General features: G+C 40.1%; 1 protein-coding gene across 12 annotated transcripts in view; it reads right to left on the reverse strand.

The window, feature by feature from the left end:
* NPHP1 (nephrocystin 1) overlaps window positions 1-16,928 on the reverse strand; it is an 18,622-nt gene continuing 1,694 nt past the window's right edge. For 4 of the 12 annotated variants that reach the window (XM_050709436.1, XM_035565415.2, XM_035565409.2 and 1 more), the window contains 18 exons: window positions 16,704-16,764; window positions 16,126-16,262; window positions 15,474-15,681; window positions 15,054-15,155; window positions 14,212-14,303; window positions 13,701-13,743; window positions 13,093-13,177; window positions 12,334-12,428; window positions 11,423-11,551; window positions 10,181-10,255; window positions 9,550-9,660; window positions 7,904-7,986; window positions 6,993-7,069; window positions 6,134-6,233; window positions 5,614-5,726; window positions 3,591-3,664; window positions 2,797-2,841; window positions 1-370 (listed from right to left, as the gene is read on the reverse strand). In XM_050709436.1, coding sequence (XP_050565393.1) covers window positions 92-370; window positions 2,797-2,841; window positions 3,591-3,664; window positions 5,614-5,726; window positions 6,134-6,233; window positions 6,993-7,069; window positions 7,904-7,986; window positions 9,550-9,660; window positions 10,181-10,255; window positions 11,423-11,551; window positions 12,334-12,428; window positions 13,093-13,177; window positions 13,701-13,743; window positions 14,212-14,303; window positions 15,054-15,155; window positions 15,474-15,681; window positions 16,126-16,262; window positions 16,704-16,760 — 1,905 coding nt within the window. In that variant the 5' untranslated portion in view covers window positions 16,761-16,764 and the 3' untranslated portion in view covers window positions 1-91. The remainder of the gene's footprint in view (window positions 371-2,796; window positions 2,842-3,590; window positions 3,665-5,613; window positions 5,727-6,133; window positions 6,234-6,992; window positions 7,070-7,903; window positions 7,987-9,549; window positions 9,661-10,180; window positions 10,256-11,422; window positions 11,552-12,333; window positions 12,429-13,092; window positions 13,178-13,700; window positions 13,744-14,211; window positions 14,304-15,053; window positions 15,156-15,473; window positions 15,682-16,125; window positions 16,263-16,703; window positions 16,765-16,928) is intronic. The other 8 variants (XM_050709431.1, XM_035565411.2, XM_050709430.1 and 5 more) reach the window with 8 other exon arrangements.

A 16,928-nucleotide genomic window follows, 5' to 3' on the forward strand; every position in this document is an offset into this window, starting at 1 on the left:
TGTTAAATGTTCTAAAATATTTCTTAAAACCCAGATAGTACACAATTTTCCTTTGGTATGAATTCATCTATATCGTTACCCCATAATCCATTCATGCTACAGGATTGTTTTTCCTCGTTTCTCCTAAGAAATCATAGGCCAGCTCTGAGATATCAAAGGCTTTGTGGGTATTTTCTGATGACAGCAGGGACTGGAGTGCACCATCATTCTCTCGGCTCTTTCTCAAGAAGTCAGCGATCACCCTCCAGCGAGAGGCTTCAGATTCCTCCTCAGCCCACTTGTAGCTGGGGAGGAAAGTGGACTGGAGGAGAGGGAAGACAGAGTCGTGGTACACCAGGACAAACAGAGACTTCAGAAATTCTCGATCCCTCTGTGAAGAAAAAAATATTTGAAAGCACTTCCATGAAAATGTGCAGCACTGTCAAGCACTTCTTAAGGAGTATTCTACAAAGGAAAAACAAACCCAAACCACTCAACTAGCCCTCAGTTCGCAGGTTAACAACAGGAGGAGATCTGACCTTAAACATGGACCTCAAACTCAGCACCAGAACTACACTGCATAAACCATAGATCAGCAGATCTGCTTCCCTACCCACCTACTCTTCCCAGCGACAAAAAGCAGTGAAATGCAGCCAAACCTGCAGATGCTGCCACATCTGCAGCAGAGGACACTTGTGATGCTTATCTTGCCAGTCACAACAGCTTTCACACACCCCCCTGGTGTTTCTCTGCTTTTCTGCAGAGAAAGTCTGAACAAGCCACCCAAAAGCATCATGAGCTTCACAGGACACAAAAATTCCCCTCGCCATCCTCCTACCTGATTTTCAGATAAAATCTCTCACTGCAATCTGCCTGCGGCAGCATTACTCTGTAGTCTGATACATTAAAATATATATCTTGACGATAAATTTCTTTTCAACTTACTACAACCCTTCTCCCCCTCCACCCTGGTGACCTATGCTGAAGCACCCTGAACTACCAGATTTGCTTTTGGCCCTACCTGTGACCTTGTAAAAGATGGTTAATTTAGGTTGGGTGAATAGAGGAAACAGCACACCAGAAAGTCTAAATAAAAAGAGCTAATGCCACTCTTTTATTAATATCTAAGCATTTAATATTTTAATATTAATTCAACTGGTCCTAATGACAGCTCCCTCATCCTCCCTGGTTACATTTGTAGTCACACACATTTGAAATAAAAGTCATTTTGTTAGAGACAGTGGAAACCCTGAGAACTCTGATACACCAAACATCTCAAAACCTCCCCGATTTTGAAATCATTTTGGTTCAAGCCTTCACAAAACTAGAAGAGATCTTTGCACTTTTTCACTGCTTTGCATGAAGTGGCTTGTACTGCCAATATTACCACAAAACAGTCACGTCATGGGGTATTCGTATTTCTTCCCCAAAACACCAGTGTATGAAGGCTTTCCCCCAGAGTACACGATGGGACTGTTTGCTATGGCCCCTGGGGGAGCAAACGCATTCCCCCTGCCTTGGAGGCCCAAGCCCCACTCATTTCTCTAGTGCCTTAGGCAGAGAGCTGCAACAATCCCATGCTTCTCGCAGCACACAGGAGGCAGGGCCATTCTGCAGGTGCTGTTATTTCACATTTTGATAGGACATTCTCTGTGTGGAGAGAATTATATTTTGACATGTAAAGGCCTGTTTGCAAAACCTAGGGTCTAAGAATCAGCCTGGTCAATTAGCAAGTACTGAAAGATCCTGACCACTTCAAAGAAGCAAGATTTGTATGCCTCATTTTCCAAACACACCAGAAGACACCCTTCCATGCAAGGAGGACAAACACAGAGCACAGCCTCCTGGAAAACTCACTGACCACTGAAGCTCTGCCAGGAACGCCAGCAATATGACTGGCATCAGCACCTCCTTGCTACCCCTGGGAAGATGAACAATTCACATCTCAGCAAAGGATTTAGCAGCTGAGTGTCATAAAAGCATGCAAGAAGGAGCAAGAATTAGCTGTCGTGCCAGGCAGCAATCCTGCCATGGGAGTGGCACATGACAAATCAGGTAAAACTGGATGGTTCTGGGATACTGAGGAGTTATTAATTCTCTGAGCAGATCAGCTTACATTTTGGATGAATGGTCTTGAAAAAGCTGCTCTGATTCAATGGCAGTTTGTTTTGTTTGCATAAATGGAGAGATCTCTGCGTATCTATTTATTCAGTAGCACCCGTGATGAATGAAATAACCTTATGTTGCTCCCAAGAAGCAAAGTGCCTGGGATCGACACCCAGCACCTTGCTCGTTCAGTTATCTATTGCTTCTCTCTGTAGGGAGGACAGGAGACAGCACAAGACACAGCTAAGCCTGGTGACACGGCCTGTTCAGTTTGTCTGCAGCTGTCTACATGCCAAAATGGGAGACTACTGACATCAAGAGACTGCAGAATTTGGAAGAGGACTGGATGGAGCTCAGAGGTTGGAGGAGGAAAGACTGTTTTGCAGACAAACGCAGCCCCTTTTGTACCAGTGGCAAGTTTTCACCAGCCCAGTGTTGCAAGCACATCATGAGAGAGAGCCACACTGGTGTACAAACCTACCACAACATCCCCATTAACAACTGTATAAAAACACTGAGAATAAAAGTTGTAAGTTAATTTCATAGTCCTCCTAGTTTGCTGTTGCAAATATAGTAAGAAATGTTTATTTAGCATATCTACATTTTCTAAATCTATGGTGAGAGGAACAGTTAACTAGCAATAACACTGAAATAAAACTTCTAGCTTGAATTAGATGTAATATACGCCAAGAAAAAGCAGTAATTTGTTACCTTCTCTGATCTCTTCAGATTTCTTTCTCTATCTGCCCAAGCACTCTGAAACAAAATAAAAAATATACAATATATAAAATCTGACTGAGATTGCAGAGATCTAGAGAAGTTCCATTGTTACCTGCAGAAATCTCTTACTGCATCTCCACAGGAGTTTAAGCCCCTCTTGCAGTCCTGCTTTCCTTATATTCCCCATTCCTCCCTGGTGCTAGTTTAGTTAATTTAAGCAAACAGCCATTCCACTAAATTTTACAAATGTAAGGACTTAGAGATTTTCAATTATCAGAGCCATTTAAACAAAATCAAGAGATCTACTTTACAGAAAAATCAATCACAGCTGAGGTTGATTCCTTCCACCCTACAAGCATGGGAAAATACAGCACAACCCCAAAGACTGACAAGTTTCAACAGCAGTATCCTTTGGGCAGAAATAAATCAGCTGCTGTTGTCTGCCTGAAAGGGACTGCCCTGTACGTAAGTGAGCACAGTTCTGCAGCTGCCGGTCGGATCCAAGTCAGCTCCTACCTGTCAGGAAAGCAGCACTGCCATAGGAGCGGACAAACATTCAGGCACCTAGTCCATGGGCTCCCTTTTGAATGTGCTCAAGCAGTCTCTTGCAATTTGGAGGGGCTAAGGCATGAGAGATCTTCATGTACTTGAAATTAGTACAGCTTTTCTGCTGTTTGGCTTTTCCATTTATCTTTTCACGGGCTAAATAAAAAAGCTCAAATTTTGCAAACTACCTGGAAATGCAGACACATGGGCTGTAATTGAACACTACGTAGACAACATACCCGCAGTGCGTCCATCAGGTCTGGCTGATCCATGAGTTGAGGGAACGTTGCTAAAATAGGATTACAGATTAAATCTGGAACAGAAAACAAACACATTTAAGGCTAAGGAAGAAACAGGATGGTTCCAAAACAGAAGACCATCTCTGCCCAGAAACAATCCCCTCCCTGAATATTTCACAGGGAAAATTAGCTGTCACAGTGCCCCAGAGCAGCAGAGGAGGTAGATGAGCTCTCTAGCAACCTCATTCTCCGACAAGAGCTTTCTACAGCAAACTCTGAACAGCTGAGACACGGTTAACCAGAGAGAGAAGAGATGCACCAAAAAAACAAGCGCTGGTTTATTAGGAGAAGCCAGCAAGGAAGAGCCCTTACTGATTTAACCCAAGGAGAGATTAAGGTGTGTTTTCCTCGTTGCTGCACCTGTCTTTTTTATAAACATCTGAAATTGTGATGCCTGGTTTGGATGTTATGAATAAACACACGTTCATTCTACCTTAATCTGGCTTGTGTTATGTGTGATCCTGAGATAACTGGATAACAATCGCTTTTTCAGAACAGGGCAGGCATTTTAATTTGCCTATTTCTGAAGAGTTTTAAAAGTTTTTAAATAGGAGCAGCAATTTTCATTTGTTACATCACAGAAAATTGCTACCAGAACAATCTTTGAAATGTAAAGCCTTTAAAACATTTCATACCAAGACAACCCAAACGGAAGCAATTTATTTCCAAGGGAGGTCACCAGCCTGATTTAGTGTCCTATGTTATAAAGATCAAATAACTATAGAGGATCTCAACCGGCCCTGAAACACCATCATTTTCTGTTTCTCAGTGATGAGTTTAATAAATACAGCATAAATTCATTAAAGGGTCTGACTTTCAGATACTGAATATTCAGGGCGTATATTAAAGTTCAGGAAAATCAGGAAGAGAGTTAAGTTCTGAGCATCTTTGAAAGATGAACCTTTAATTCCGATGCCTCAGTATGCTATTGTATTGATTGCAGGTTAAAAAGCTTAGCAAGCACACATGCATAATTCAGTCTGGAGAAGAGACAGAGAAAGCACAAGAAAATTATTTTGCAGTATCAATATAAATTCATCTGTAGTACAGTTAAGAAATGTAATTTTTTTTTCTGTATTTCAAGTGTGATTTTAAAATAAAGACTACAAACTATTACAATTCTGCTGAAGGAAAAATATGGAAGGAATGACAGACTTCCAAAATAAGAGCAAGACAGAGTTCTAAAAGCAGAGCTCTTACACTTCTCTCTTCCCACTGCATCAGCCAATAAGTAAATTAACAAATAAAAAGAATAAAAGAGGGTGACTTCGCCTCAGTGACAGAAACATCTGCCTATAACACCTTCCTATAACACACAAGAACAAACATTCACTAGAAACGAGTGAGTAAACCTGTGAGCATGTCTAATCTCTCATTGCATAGGTGATGAGAAGGAAACATTTCTCTTCCAAACAATTTTACCTTTTCTTTATTTATTAAGACAAAAATAAAATGTCTTTGCCTGTCCACTTGGGCTTTTTGGGGTGAAGGGGCGTTTCACTGAAGACACTTCATTCACACTTCACAGAAAACAAAACTATTCTTGTGGTTTCTGCAGCCTGCTGTGTGAACTGATGTCAAATAAGGCAACGCATTAGGTGTGAGTTGAAATATTACTAGTTTGAAAGACAAACATACCAAGTGGGGTATTCACAGCAAGAAACTGTTTTCTTTTACTAACAGGGACAACAGCTTTCAATTTGCTCCCACAGCACCTGCAGACTGAAAGCTTAAAACACTGAAATCCTCTACAGAGGAAGCGTGACTTCCCAACCGTGCAGGTCAGGTGGTCAACCCCAGCACTAGCAGGTAACAACATCCGAAGAGTACCCCATATCAGCGAGAGTTGCTCCTGCACACCCCTGCTTAATCCTACAAAAGGAAGATTCTGGAGAGAGCAATTCTCTTTGAGAGACCAATCTTACTGCTGAGCTCATCCCTACAACACCAGTGCAATTCTTACCTGCACTTTGCATGTTTATTCTGTCTTTCAGGAGTGCATCACCAAGTATTTGTCGATAAAATATCAAGAGATGGATGTAGCACATACTGCCAATTAATGTTTCTGGTAGCAAACTATTGGGAAAAATAAAAAACACGCAGCTGAGATTTTTATTCAAAACTGCTCCAGCAAAGCACTGTTCTCCAAAACTTGAGAATAATGACAGGTTTGGGGGGACACCTGTATTAGCTCATATTGGTGTCTCCACAAATCTATTAACTTCTGAAGGCATACATGGATGCAGCTATAACAGCCAGACTCCTGCTGTCGCTATTTTTAATTTTATCTAGTTTAAAGCTTTTTGCTTGTTTTCAACAGAATAGTTCTAAGCCTCAAACAGAGATCAAATGTAATATGCAGCTGACACAACCCTCATATTTTCTATAGCCAGTATTCCAGGGAAGGGGAACACTTCAGATCTCTGGGATCATTCTAGGCTGAACTGTGTTTTGATTTTACAGCAGCACATAAATATACTTACTTCAGGATGTCTTTTGACTGCGTGCTTAATGACCTCAGTTTTACTAGAAGCACAGGCTGCTTCTTGAGTGTTATAAGCTGTTGAAGAACACTACTGCCTGCTTAAGAAATAAACACCCAGGATAAAATTAGTCATTTTGAAAGAACATTAATAACTGTATTACAAGAATGAACATTTAAATATGGTAAAAGATGTGTTTTTTTTTTTCTGAAACTGTAACGGTTTGAGGATTGTCTAAAACTCAGGAGGAATTGAATGCCTGATTTTTTTTCTTTATTTTCCACCTATATCAACATCTGGTCTAACTAAAGCTACCTGGGACTAAGGAGTCCCACTTGCTCTCCACTTGCTTGCTCAAACTCCTCTCTGCAACTGTCACCTCTTCAGGCAAGCTGGTTCTCTGTTTTCGGTGAGCTCTTTCCATCTGGCTCAATTCCCTGCTGTAGTTCACAGCATCACCTGTAATCCCTGCCCCCTGCTGTGCCAGGTGCTGTGGGACAGGGACAGACACACCTTGCCCTTGCTACGGAACTCTTTAGACCAATATTACTGCTGAATCTTGTAGCATCACTCCACAGCCAAGAAGTGTTCAGTGCAATTAAAGAAATACCCGAATACATTTATCAGAAATAATCCTCAACTTGCAAACACCGTAAATTACAGAAACATTAGCACCAACAGACAGTTCTAAATCCGAGCAGCCCTAACAATCAACTCTCTCTCATGCAAATCAAGAACACCAAACAACACCAGGCTGTGTTGACTGCATGCTAATAAGAGCCCTGTCTGAGCTCTGCATTTTGTGAATTAGGTATAACATGCATCATTTTATTTATGAAATGTTTAGGAGAAACCAAACCTCTTCTTGATATTGATGGGTCTACCTCAACGCCTCTCTCATAGGGAGTACCACCATTTAATGGCAGCTCATACATCCTGTGAGGGAAGAGCAGCGTGGTTAGAATAAAACGACACAAGGATACATGAGAACAACACGACTGCTCTCTGAGAAAGGCGAGAAACCTGCTATCTCAAAGAAAAACCAGACACAGTGCTCGAGGTTTTGGCTAGTATTTTATGTGAAATGACTACACCTAAATACTAAGTAGCCAAACCTCTAATGATAAATTGGAAGCTTGTATTATATTGGGGAAACTAGCCAATTATTTGAAAAGAAAATAGCAACAACGATTCCTTTCCACATGATTCCAACATTTTTCTTGTATGAAATTTAGCAGCTGCTTCACTGAAATGTTTTTGAGGAATCATGGCTAAAGTATCATGAAAATTTTCAATGCTGAAGAATAATGTAAGCCCAGTTCTGTCAAAAGTAAGTCACTGTTGAAGTAAGCACGCAGTTTCACTCTCTAGAGTAGAATTAAAAAGGACGTTATCGCCTTCAATTTTTTAAATGTTTTTATTTCATATAATAAGGGTGTTTTCATATAAAAGGTGAGTTATTTAGACATTTCTATAGTTTTTAGAGTCCATTGAAGAACATTTTTAAACGCAGGCTAACTTGCAACATTTCAAACTCAAATGTTGAGTCCAGGGAGCACACTTTAGAGGAATGCACATTGGGTGTGGAAGTGGGATCAACATTCACACTGGAAGACCCAGTACAACCTGCATATTAGACTGGATTACACCTGTCCATATCAATACCTGCCCATACTAAACACAAACTTTACTCATAGCTTAAAATGTATCTATATACATACATAAATACAGAGAGAGAGAGAAAAAAAAACAAACACATAATAAACTTACTTGGAAGGAACAGGCATTCCATCAGAAGTAAAAAGCTTCTGAAATACCCAGCCACAGCTTAGCTCTCCTCGTTCACCTGTTGACTAGAAAATAAAAGAGGAAGGTAAACTTGAGCAGCTAAACCAGAACGAGTAACCGATCACAAACAAACATTTAGAATAATCCCATAAAAATTATAAAATGGTAAAAGCCCCAAATTCATGGTAAGCAAACGCTGACTATACCACATTTAAGATAAACATACGTATATCAAACATTAGAAAGCTTTATTCCCAGGCACTGGGAAATGGAGCTGACCCTGTGTGCCAACCCATCCATTTCCAGGTATGTCCCAGGTCTGCTGCATGATCCTGAGGGTAGCACTGCACCTTCCAGGATCTCAGCTTGAACAAATACAAAGTGAGAGCAGAGACAGTTACTTTCTTTTTAAGTGGTCTGATGGATGAAGCAGAAATAAAACCCAAACCCACAAATAACAGGTAGGAACTTGCACGTACTCCAGCCTTCATGCAACCTTAATCTCTAAACAGAAGCTGACAACCTGACGTCCTGACTACTCGAATTAGCATGCAGAGGGCCATTACGTCTGATTAGGTCTCTGTGAACCGTCACTCACCAGCATGTAGTTCATTGCCAGGACTTGCACAGTCCAGTTCCCTACAGATTCAAACTCTACTTATACCCTTTTGCAACATTCCTACTATGCTATCAGCCCGTTTTTCTCCCCTCCACATTGCCACAGGGACACTTCTACCCCAGGTTCCTACAGGTATTAATGAAAGAGAAAATACAGCAAGACCCCTTTGGTAAGTTCTCTAAGTTTTCAGAATTCTGTTTTTCAGAATTTTCCCAAGTTCTGCCCACCATTTAATACCCTGCTTGCTAACAATTGTCATTACCACATTTTCCATCTTTCCCTTGATTTACTTGACTGCCAAAGCTTATCTGAGCAAGACGGTGACAGTAATGAAAAAGGCAGCAAGACTTGAGTCAATCCTGTAGACAAAGCAGCTAAGATCTTTCAGAACAGGAGCTCTTCCAAAAAGCCACTGTTTCCTCCAAATACTAGTGTTTCTTATCCCTCTTTTTATTACCATAGTTCTTACAGGGAAAAGTGCTTTACCATCTATTGTATCACCAACCATTGTACTTTAGGAAGCATATCCTGGTTGGATGAAAGGATGTATCTCTATCAACAGTGTTCAAAATATTACAGTTAACTTTTTCATTTCCAAACTACATAGCACAGTAGTGTGAAATGAATCACAGCAGATAGAAAAAAAAAAAAACAACAACATAGGAGTGAACAGAGAATTGGGATTTTCTAATCACATGAAATCTTCAGCAGACTAGCAGAAATTATTTCAGTGTAGGAAAAACTACATTTACATGCACCAGTCAGAAAGTCTTTTGTTCATTAAATATTGACTGGAACTAAAAGTTGCCCAAACCAACATCTCTCTCTTCACTCCCAGATGCCAAAATGAAGACAATCAAGGAATAAGCTAGAAAAAAATTCACCTAAATTTCCACTTGGATCTCAAAATTCACAGCTGAGATACTACAGCTTACAACTGAACACCGGACAGCTGATTCACTTTAGAAATGTGCTGGGAATGATTTATTCTTTAACTGTATACACTTACATTGCGAATATAAGTGATGCCAAGTTCAAATAAGAAACCAATATCTGAAGATGGAGAATTAGACCTGACAAAACAGTCACCATCCAGCAAGCTGGGTAAAATGCCTGTTACCTAATACAGAGGGGGAAAAATACAGTGAATGTACATATTAAAACAAAAACCCTCTGATTTCTAAAGGCAATTGAACACATCACTCATTTACGTAAGAACTCAGACACGATCCCACTGCATATAAGAGAAAACAAGAAGTAGAGAACCAGTTCCATTTGAAACCACTGTTCTGTTTATTCTTTATCTTGTCACAAACCACAGCTATGTTACCAAGGTACATTCTCTGTGATGACAAGATATTAGAGAACTTTAGAAGTCAAAAAGGAATTAATTCTCTGTGAAAACACAGCAACAACTGGGGTAAAACATGGTAACAGTACTGCTGTGAATGTGGTTCTGTACAACACCTGAAACATGGGACAAGGCATGTGCTCTTTTTCTATTTTCTGCCTGTTTATTTTGGTTGCAATACATATTATTTCAACAAGAATATCAGAAGTAACAGACTGTTAGATAAGAAGCTGTAAATAGACACCGTAAATAGTTAGTGGCTATATGACTTCCTGAGTGAGATACCTACCCTTGGAGAAAAGGTCCACATTTGGGGATTTTTAGGTTGCCATGTGGCTCTCACTGTATGAATGTTACTCAGTACCTAAAACATGACAGTGGGGAAAAATGCTAAGACAAGTTTTTCTGCATATCTACACAGCTTTAAGAAACTGCAGTATTATCTAAGATTAATCCAACACTCCACATGCAGCACAGGTAAAAGCACACTTGCTTTTCAAATTTATCAGAGACTTTCAGTTTGAAAGACTACAGCAGAAGGCAGAATCAGCAGCAGCACTTTCCAACCATTCCTGCTTCCTATGTACCAGTATCAGTCCCTTTGCCTCCAAGAGCATTCGACAGAAGGGAAACTACCAGACGGTCGGCACTAGATTATTTATAAAAAAAAATGCTCTACACTCACACAAAGGCACAGAGGAACAATGGCAGGTGGGGAAATCTGCGTGTGACCCTGACCCAGCTACTCCCAGGCCCATCACAGGGGAGAAATGAGCCCAGACAAGGCTCACCTCCACAAACGTGAAGGGCAAAGAGACACAATGGCAGGTGGGGGAACCGAAATTATGCATGCAGAGAAATGGAGCCCCAGATAGCCCTGGGAGGGGCTGGGGCGGGGAGCTGGGTGTGATGCTCCTGAAGATGAGTCACCAGGAACGGTGCTGGATTGCCTGACAGACCGAGAAGGGTTGCTGCTTAAGGCTATGAGACTGCAGCACACGAGCAAGAACGTTTGGGGACTGCGCATGACTTACTAGGGGATGTTCAGGGGAGGAACCAAAGGCAGAAAGAGGGAGTGACCAGGGTGGTTTGTGGAGCAAGAAGGGTGGGAAAATAGAGGGATAAGGGGATAAAAGGGTGTGTTTGTGAGCTGGCTGGTATGCATGTCTGGCCATGCCCTGCACCTGATCGGTGCAGTTTGTCCTGTCTTCTCATTAAACTCTATTTCTAACTCTTTTTTTTCTTTCTGAATGGGCTTTCTATTCTGCATGCATGTGCATGGAGGTCTAAGTGCCAGCAAACAGAGGCAGGCCACGTGCTGCAGGGAGCTTCTGCCTGTGGTGACTGCTGCTGGTGAGGGGGAGGGTATGTACTTCAGTGTGCGACTGCACATATCAAGCCAGACTAACTGTCGAGTCAGTTAAGCACCTTGGTATGTCTCCGAGACAACTGGAGGAGTTGGCTGCTGGAGGGACTAGAGCGTCATGTACACCTTATCGAGACCTTTTTTGGTCATCAGACAGCTACTCACCCGATTGCCATCAAATAGACAGAGTCGAACATGTCTACTGAGAACCTGTATGCTGCCTGCTGGGAGAGGAATCATTTTGCAGCTACATAAAGTCACAATCAGGGATACTCGAGTTGGTCTAGGCTGGATCTGAAACACAGAAAACAGAAGAAGGATTAAATCCAGAGGTTCCTCCTACACATGGTTATCATTTTGTGTTTATTTACAGAGCAGACTGACTGTAGTGCTTGCCGGACTGGATTCTTTGACCCACAAAGCTCATGCAGTATTAGCAGCAGCAGGAACATTCCTTCATAAGCCTTTACACCTCTCCTAAGGAGAGTGCTACAAATAACTCAGTGACAGGTGGAAGGTCCTATCAGAAAGGAATGCTGTCATGGAGTTCTTCCCCAGATATTTCAAGTCTTGGTGGCAATTACATTTTTGAGCTGCTTTTCCGACAATAATTTGTAAGTAGGTGTTCTAAAAATGGTGTAAATCAAGGCATAATCATTAGCCAAAATGAAAGAAGAAAAATGAAACTGGAGGTTTCACTGTGACTAGTAGAATTTCATGGTTTAAGAATTCAGACTAATCACTCATGCAGATTTGTTTTACCCCAAACAAGGAAGGAACCACAAGCTTAAGATGAAACAGGACTCAAGAAATACCCAACATAGCACCTTGTATTGATTGTTGGTTTTTTATTTGTTTCTGTTTGCTTTTTTTTGCTTATCAGAGAGCAGGTTGTAGTAACATCTAACTTCCTAAGGAGTCTAGATTGACACTGAAGAAATCTATCATCTATTTCACAGCAATATTTACCCACCAATATGAAACATTTTTTAAAGGTTGCTAGTGATTCGTATCTACAGATGCTGTCATTTCTCTTGAACCAAAAGCTTCATAGCTTTCTCCCCAGTAATACCTACAGTATTTTTTTCGGAGTCCCACACCAAGTCTTTGAAAGCCAGCTGGGATGGAGTAAGTTCAGGCTGTAAGAAGTAACTTGCTCTAAACTGATTACCTACAATAAATGAAATTTAAAAACAAAGAAAAATCTTAAGGTTTTTTTATGATCTTTATTGCCACAAAATGAAAGATACACAAAAATCAGAGGTGTCTAAGGTTCACTGGAATATTTGACTGGTCCTAGCAAAACTATGGAAGTATCTACTACAAGTAAACTCTAAAAGGGGCAAAACTATTTGTAAAAGTGTTCTGTAGTATTTCAGCACTGCAATTTAATTAACAAAAAGAGCTACTAACTGGAGACAGTTTGAAATGAAAAGATGAAGAAAATATGAGATGTGTAGTATCATTGGAATTCTCTTCACAGAATATCTCTGAGAAAAAGGGAGGAAGTCTATGAAAAAAAATCTGTAGCTGTCACCGGGAATAGTCTTCCAAACAGGAAAAACTTTGAGATCATCAGGAAATTTGTCATTGCCTTCATGGGGCCATGATTCCACTCAGATAAATTAAAACTTATTTGATAAAAGGAAAAAAAAAAAAAAAACTTTCTACATTATTTGACTGGTCAAATATATACTCTGTGCAGATTATGTATACCTTGTACCAATTATCATAAAGCAATACTGATTTTAGTCCAACAGGCTAGTTACTGGGATAAGAAACTCTCCAAGGACACTTGCAAATTCTGCACTGCAATCACTATGAGAAAACCTTACCTTCTTCTAAGAGCTGGAAAAGTGTGGAGAGACGGAATCCTGCAGGAACTGCTCCCATAGTTCCCAATACCTCTACTGTATCATTCTATTAAAAAAAAAAAAAAAAAAGGATATTAACATTCCTACTATTTAACAGCTAATTCAGTCCTAATTTACAGCTCTCACACAAACAATATCAGGACCTGAGGCATCCATCACCTCTTCTAATCTGAAGTTAGCTTGGCACAACACCAGGAATGACTTTCACTTTGTTTTGTGTATGACCCCAGACAGACCAATTTTGTTAAATCCCCTCTTCCATTTCAACGCAGCAGCAGAGTAGCCAGTTAACAAAGAAAATCACACCCTTGAAAAAGAAATGTAGCATGACTATGGCAAAACAACAAAAGCCACTTCGGCTGCATCTTCATTCAGACACACAGACTGGGCTGCAGCCTATTTCTAAAGCAGTAGGGAACCTTACCATTTCTTGCTACCAAAAACAAACTAGAGATGTTACTTAAAAACATTGGTCTCTACTATGATACATTGTGCTTAGTAAAAGACAAATCTTGTCTACAAATTAATTAACATTATGGTAGATGAAATTGCTATCTAAGAGTACCTACCTCTGTGATAGCTTTTCTCACAGCGCTCCAGTGAGGATCTGTTCTGGAAGAAAAATAATGTTCTTCTTTTATAATATTCTTGTGTGGACAAAAGTTTAAACACTGAATACAGATTTGCCTTCAAATACCAGCAGCTTAATCAGCACTTCTGAGACAACAATAACAATATGCTTCCAGCTACTAGTGTGTCTCATAAGCTGAAATATGACTCAATACATGAGCTAGTCATACTTTGATTTTGAGGAAAATAAATAAATAAATACATACATAAACAATCCCAAAGCAAAAGTCACAAACAAATCTACTAAAGTAGAAGTGTGTTGGCAAATTAAAATTTGTAGAATCTACGGAAAAAATAAATCAAGTGGCTGCTGTACTGAAAAGAAAGAAGCAGTTAGAAAGAACCAAATACATCTGTCAGGTATTTTCTCTGCAGGAGATGTATTGCCATATCTAAGGAAGAGCAGGATGGACAATTTTACACTTACTTGCTTTTGCATATTCCACTTACCTTTTTTTAATTTGAGTTCCATCTGCTGTTTCATCCACCACTTCTATGTGTTCATCACTTTCCTCTTGGCTTTCTCCATCTTTGTTATGGACCTGTAATTCAGATTCAGAAAGGGCAAGGGCTCACTTTCTTCACAGTTCTGTTCTTAAAAATGTTTTCTCCAACTACAGCACGTGTACATAGTTTAGAAGAGAAGATTTTCTGTCTGTCATGACCTATTACTCCAGAGCATTGTAACTACAAAACACTGCTCTCGGTTCTGCAGCCACAGCAAGAGATTGGAGTATTCCTACAGGAGAACACTAAGCAAGAGAATGGTTTTGCAAAGCAGATTCTTTAAAAAGAGAAATACATTGGTATCGTGAAGTAAAAAGTTCTCTACCCAACATACTCTCCGTTCTGAAAAGCCTTGTTCCACAGTGGGAAGCTCAGACTCAATTGAGCCAAACTATGTACCCACATTTAAAGGTTAATTAATTAATGTCAAATTACAAAATACTCCAACTGACATTTCATATGAATCGTGAAAAGCATGCATGGCTCTGTAGCAGCTGGGAACCTTCAGAGCTGACTGTTAGCAGCAAAAGTCTCTAACTTTCATATTCAGCAAACCTCTCTGCAAAAATCACGTCACATCTCCATATGGCATCAAAATACTGCTTTTGATAGCTATCTGCGTACACATGCATACAAACATGGCGTTATTTGCATACAACTGACTAAAAGCTGCTGTGTGTGCCCATTTTAAGTGTTATGATAAATTTCATGCAGCTATATTATCATTAACATACAAAAAATAACAGAGGTGAGACTAGAATGGAAGAAGTTTGCAGCACACTAACCGCAAGATAGGTTTTAGGCACGAGGCCTCTCTCCCCTTTTGAGTTTTCAGCTAGCCACCAGCCATCCGCCTTCTTATCATGTATAAGCAGGACTTCACCTTTCTTTGCCATGAGGAGAGATGGAGACAAAAGACAACCAAATATTTCAAAATGACGCCAGGAGCAATTTGAATAACAATTCCAATTTCCCCTGTAACACAGGTCACAGAGACCACAGCTACAGACTCGGCTGCTACAGAAGGTGGCAAGAGGACACTGGACTCCAGTACGCCAAATGTACACTAGGAAAAGCCATTTTCCCCAGAATCCTGCTAAGAACTGACTGAATCCCAGAAGCATAGAATTTAATTATTGTTATTGCTTAATACAGAATGATCTGCAGTAGCAACATGGCAAAAACTTTTGCAGAGACATATTTACCTTAAACGCGAGATCACCCTCCTGCTGCGCATTAAAGTTTCCAACTGCAATACATTCTTTAACACTGGGATCATCCAACAGTTTATCCTCATCATCTGTTTCTTCACTGTCTTCTTCCTCACTACTTTCTCCATCGTCATCATCACTCTCATCCTCTTCTTTGTCTTCATCTTCTCTTTGAGGATCTTTTTGATGTCCCTCATTCCTACTCAAAATACATCAAACTTTTTTTGTTTTGTTTTCATTTTACCAAACCTTCTTGACGTTGCTGTAGAAGCCTTGCAACGTGGGCTTCTTTGCAAGGATGTTACCCAGATACAGAATTTTAATTCCTGTGTTTTACTTTCTGGCCTGATCTCAAAAAGCTCTCAGTGGTATTTCATCCCCAAGCATACAGGCCACAGCACACCCTCTTCTCTCAACAGCTACATTATCATTAACCAGCACCTTCAGAAAATTCCAGCAACTCCTTTTTTCAGTAAAAACAAGCCCCAGAAGAGCTGGCCCTTCAGCAGTTTTTTTTTGTTTGTTTTTTAAACTAAATTTTAAGATAATAGAAGGGATAAGGCTACAATTTTTCAGGGTCCTTTCCAGCCCCACATGTACAATTCCATTAAAGTGCAGATTGTATTTGTTCATTTGGGCTACTTACACTGTGTCATTTGTAGCTGCGTTATCCTGATCCAAGACATGACCAAGTTTCTGCAGCTGTTGAGACAGCTTTAGCAATAGCTTCTCCTCTTCTTCTTTCCTCTGAGTATAATTCCCCACAGGCGCAGGCTCATCAGCCTGAGAAAGAATACAACAAATTGCTCAAGTAATCAAAGTTCAAGTTCTCCTACAAAGAAGATTTTCCAGACATGTATTTTAAGTTTTCACCTTCCAGGGGTGCCATCACTCCCTGTTTAGTGACATCTTTCTTGCCTTTGACAAGATGCAATTTCATGTTAAATTTCAAATCTACATTCTCCACTCCCAATATAACGCATTGCTTTGAGAAACATTTTAGAATGTATTGGGTTAATAAAGATTTTTCTGTACATAATAAAGCACAGAAAATATGTTTTTAAATAATATAAATGAATCTCACAAATCCTGATTAGAGGTTACACAGTGCTAGGCACTGCTTTTGTTCTGAGGCATCTAAAGCTGAAGGAGGTTGGTGTTCTCTAAACATTCACTGCAATGCACTTTGGAGAAAATTATTAACAAACTTCTCTCTATACCTACTTTTTTCAAATTATGAAGAGCATCCATATTTTCATCCACCAATTTCTGCAGCTGCATGCATCTGCATTGAAAGCAAGACAGACAGATGGTGTTTTCTTAAAACTCTGGTAGACAGGACACCTAACTCATGCTAAATCACCAAAACTTGTAAATTTAGATACCCATGCCTTCACACTGCTGTACGCACACACAGCTTTAAAAATATTAATACAAGCGCAAATGGCA

Source organism: Cygnus atratus, chromosome 3 (genome assembly GCF_013377495.2).
Source record: "Cygnus atratus isolate AKBS03 ecotype Queensland, Australia chromosome 3, CAtr_DNAZoo_HiC_assembly, whole genome shotgun sequence".
In the NCBI taxonomy this organism is placed as follows: Eukaryota; Metazoa; Chordata; class Aves; order Anseriformes; family Anatidae; genus Cygnus; species Cygnus atratus.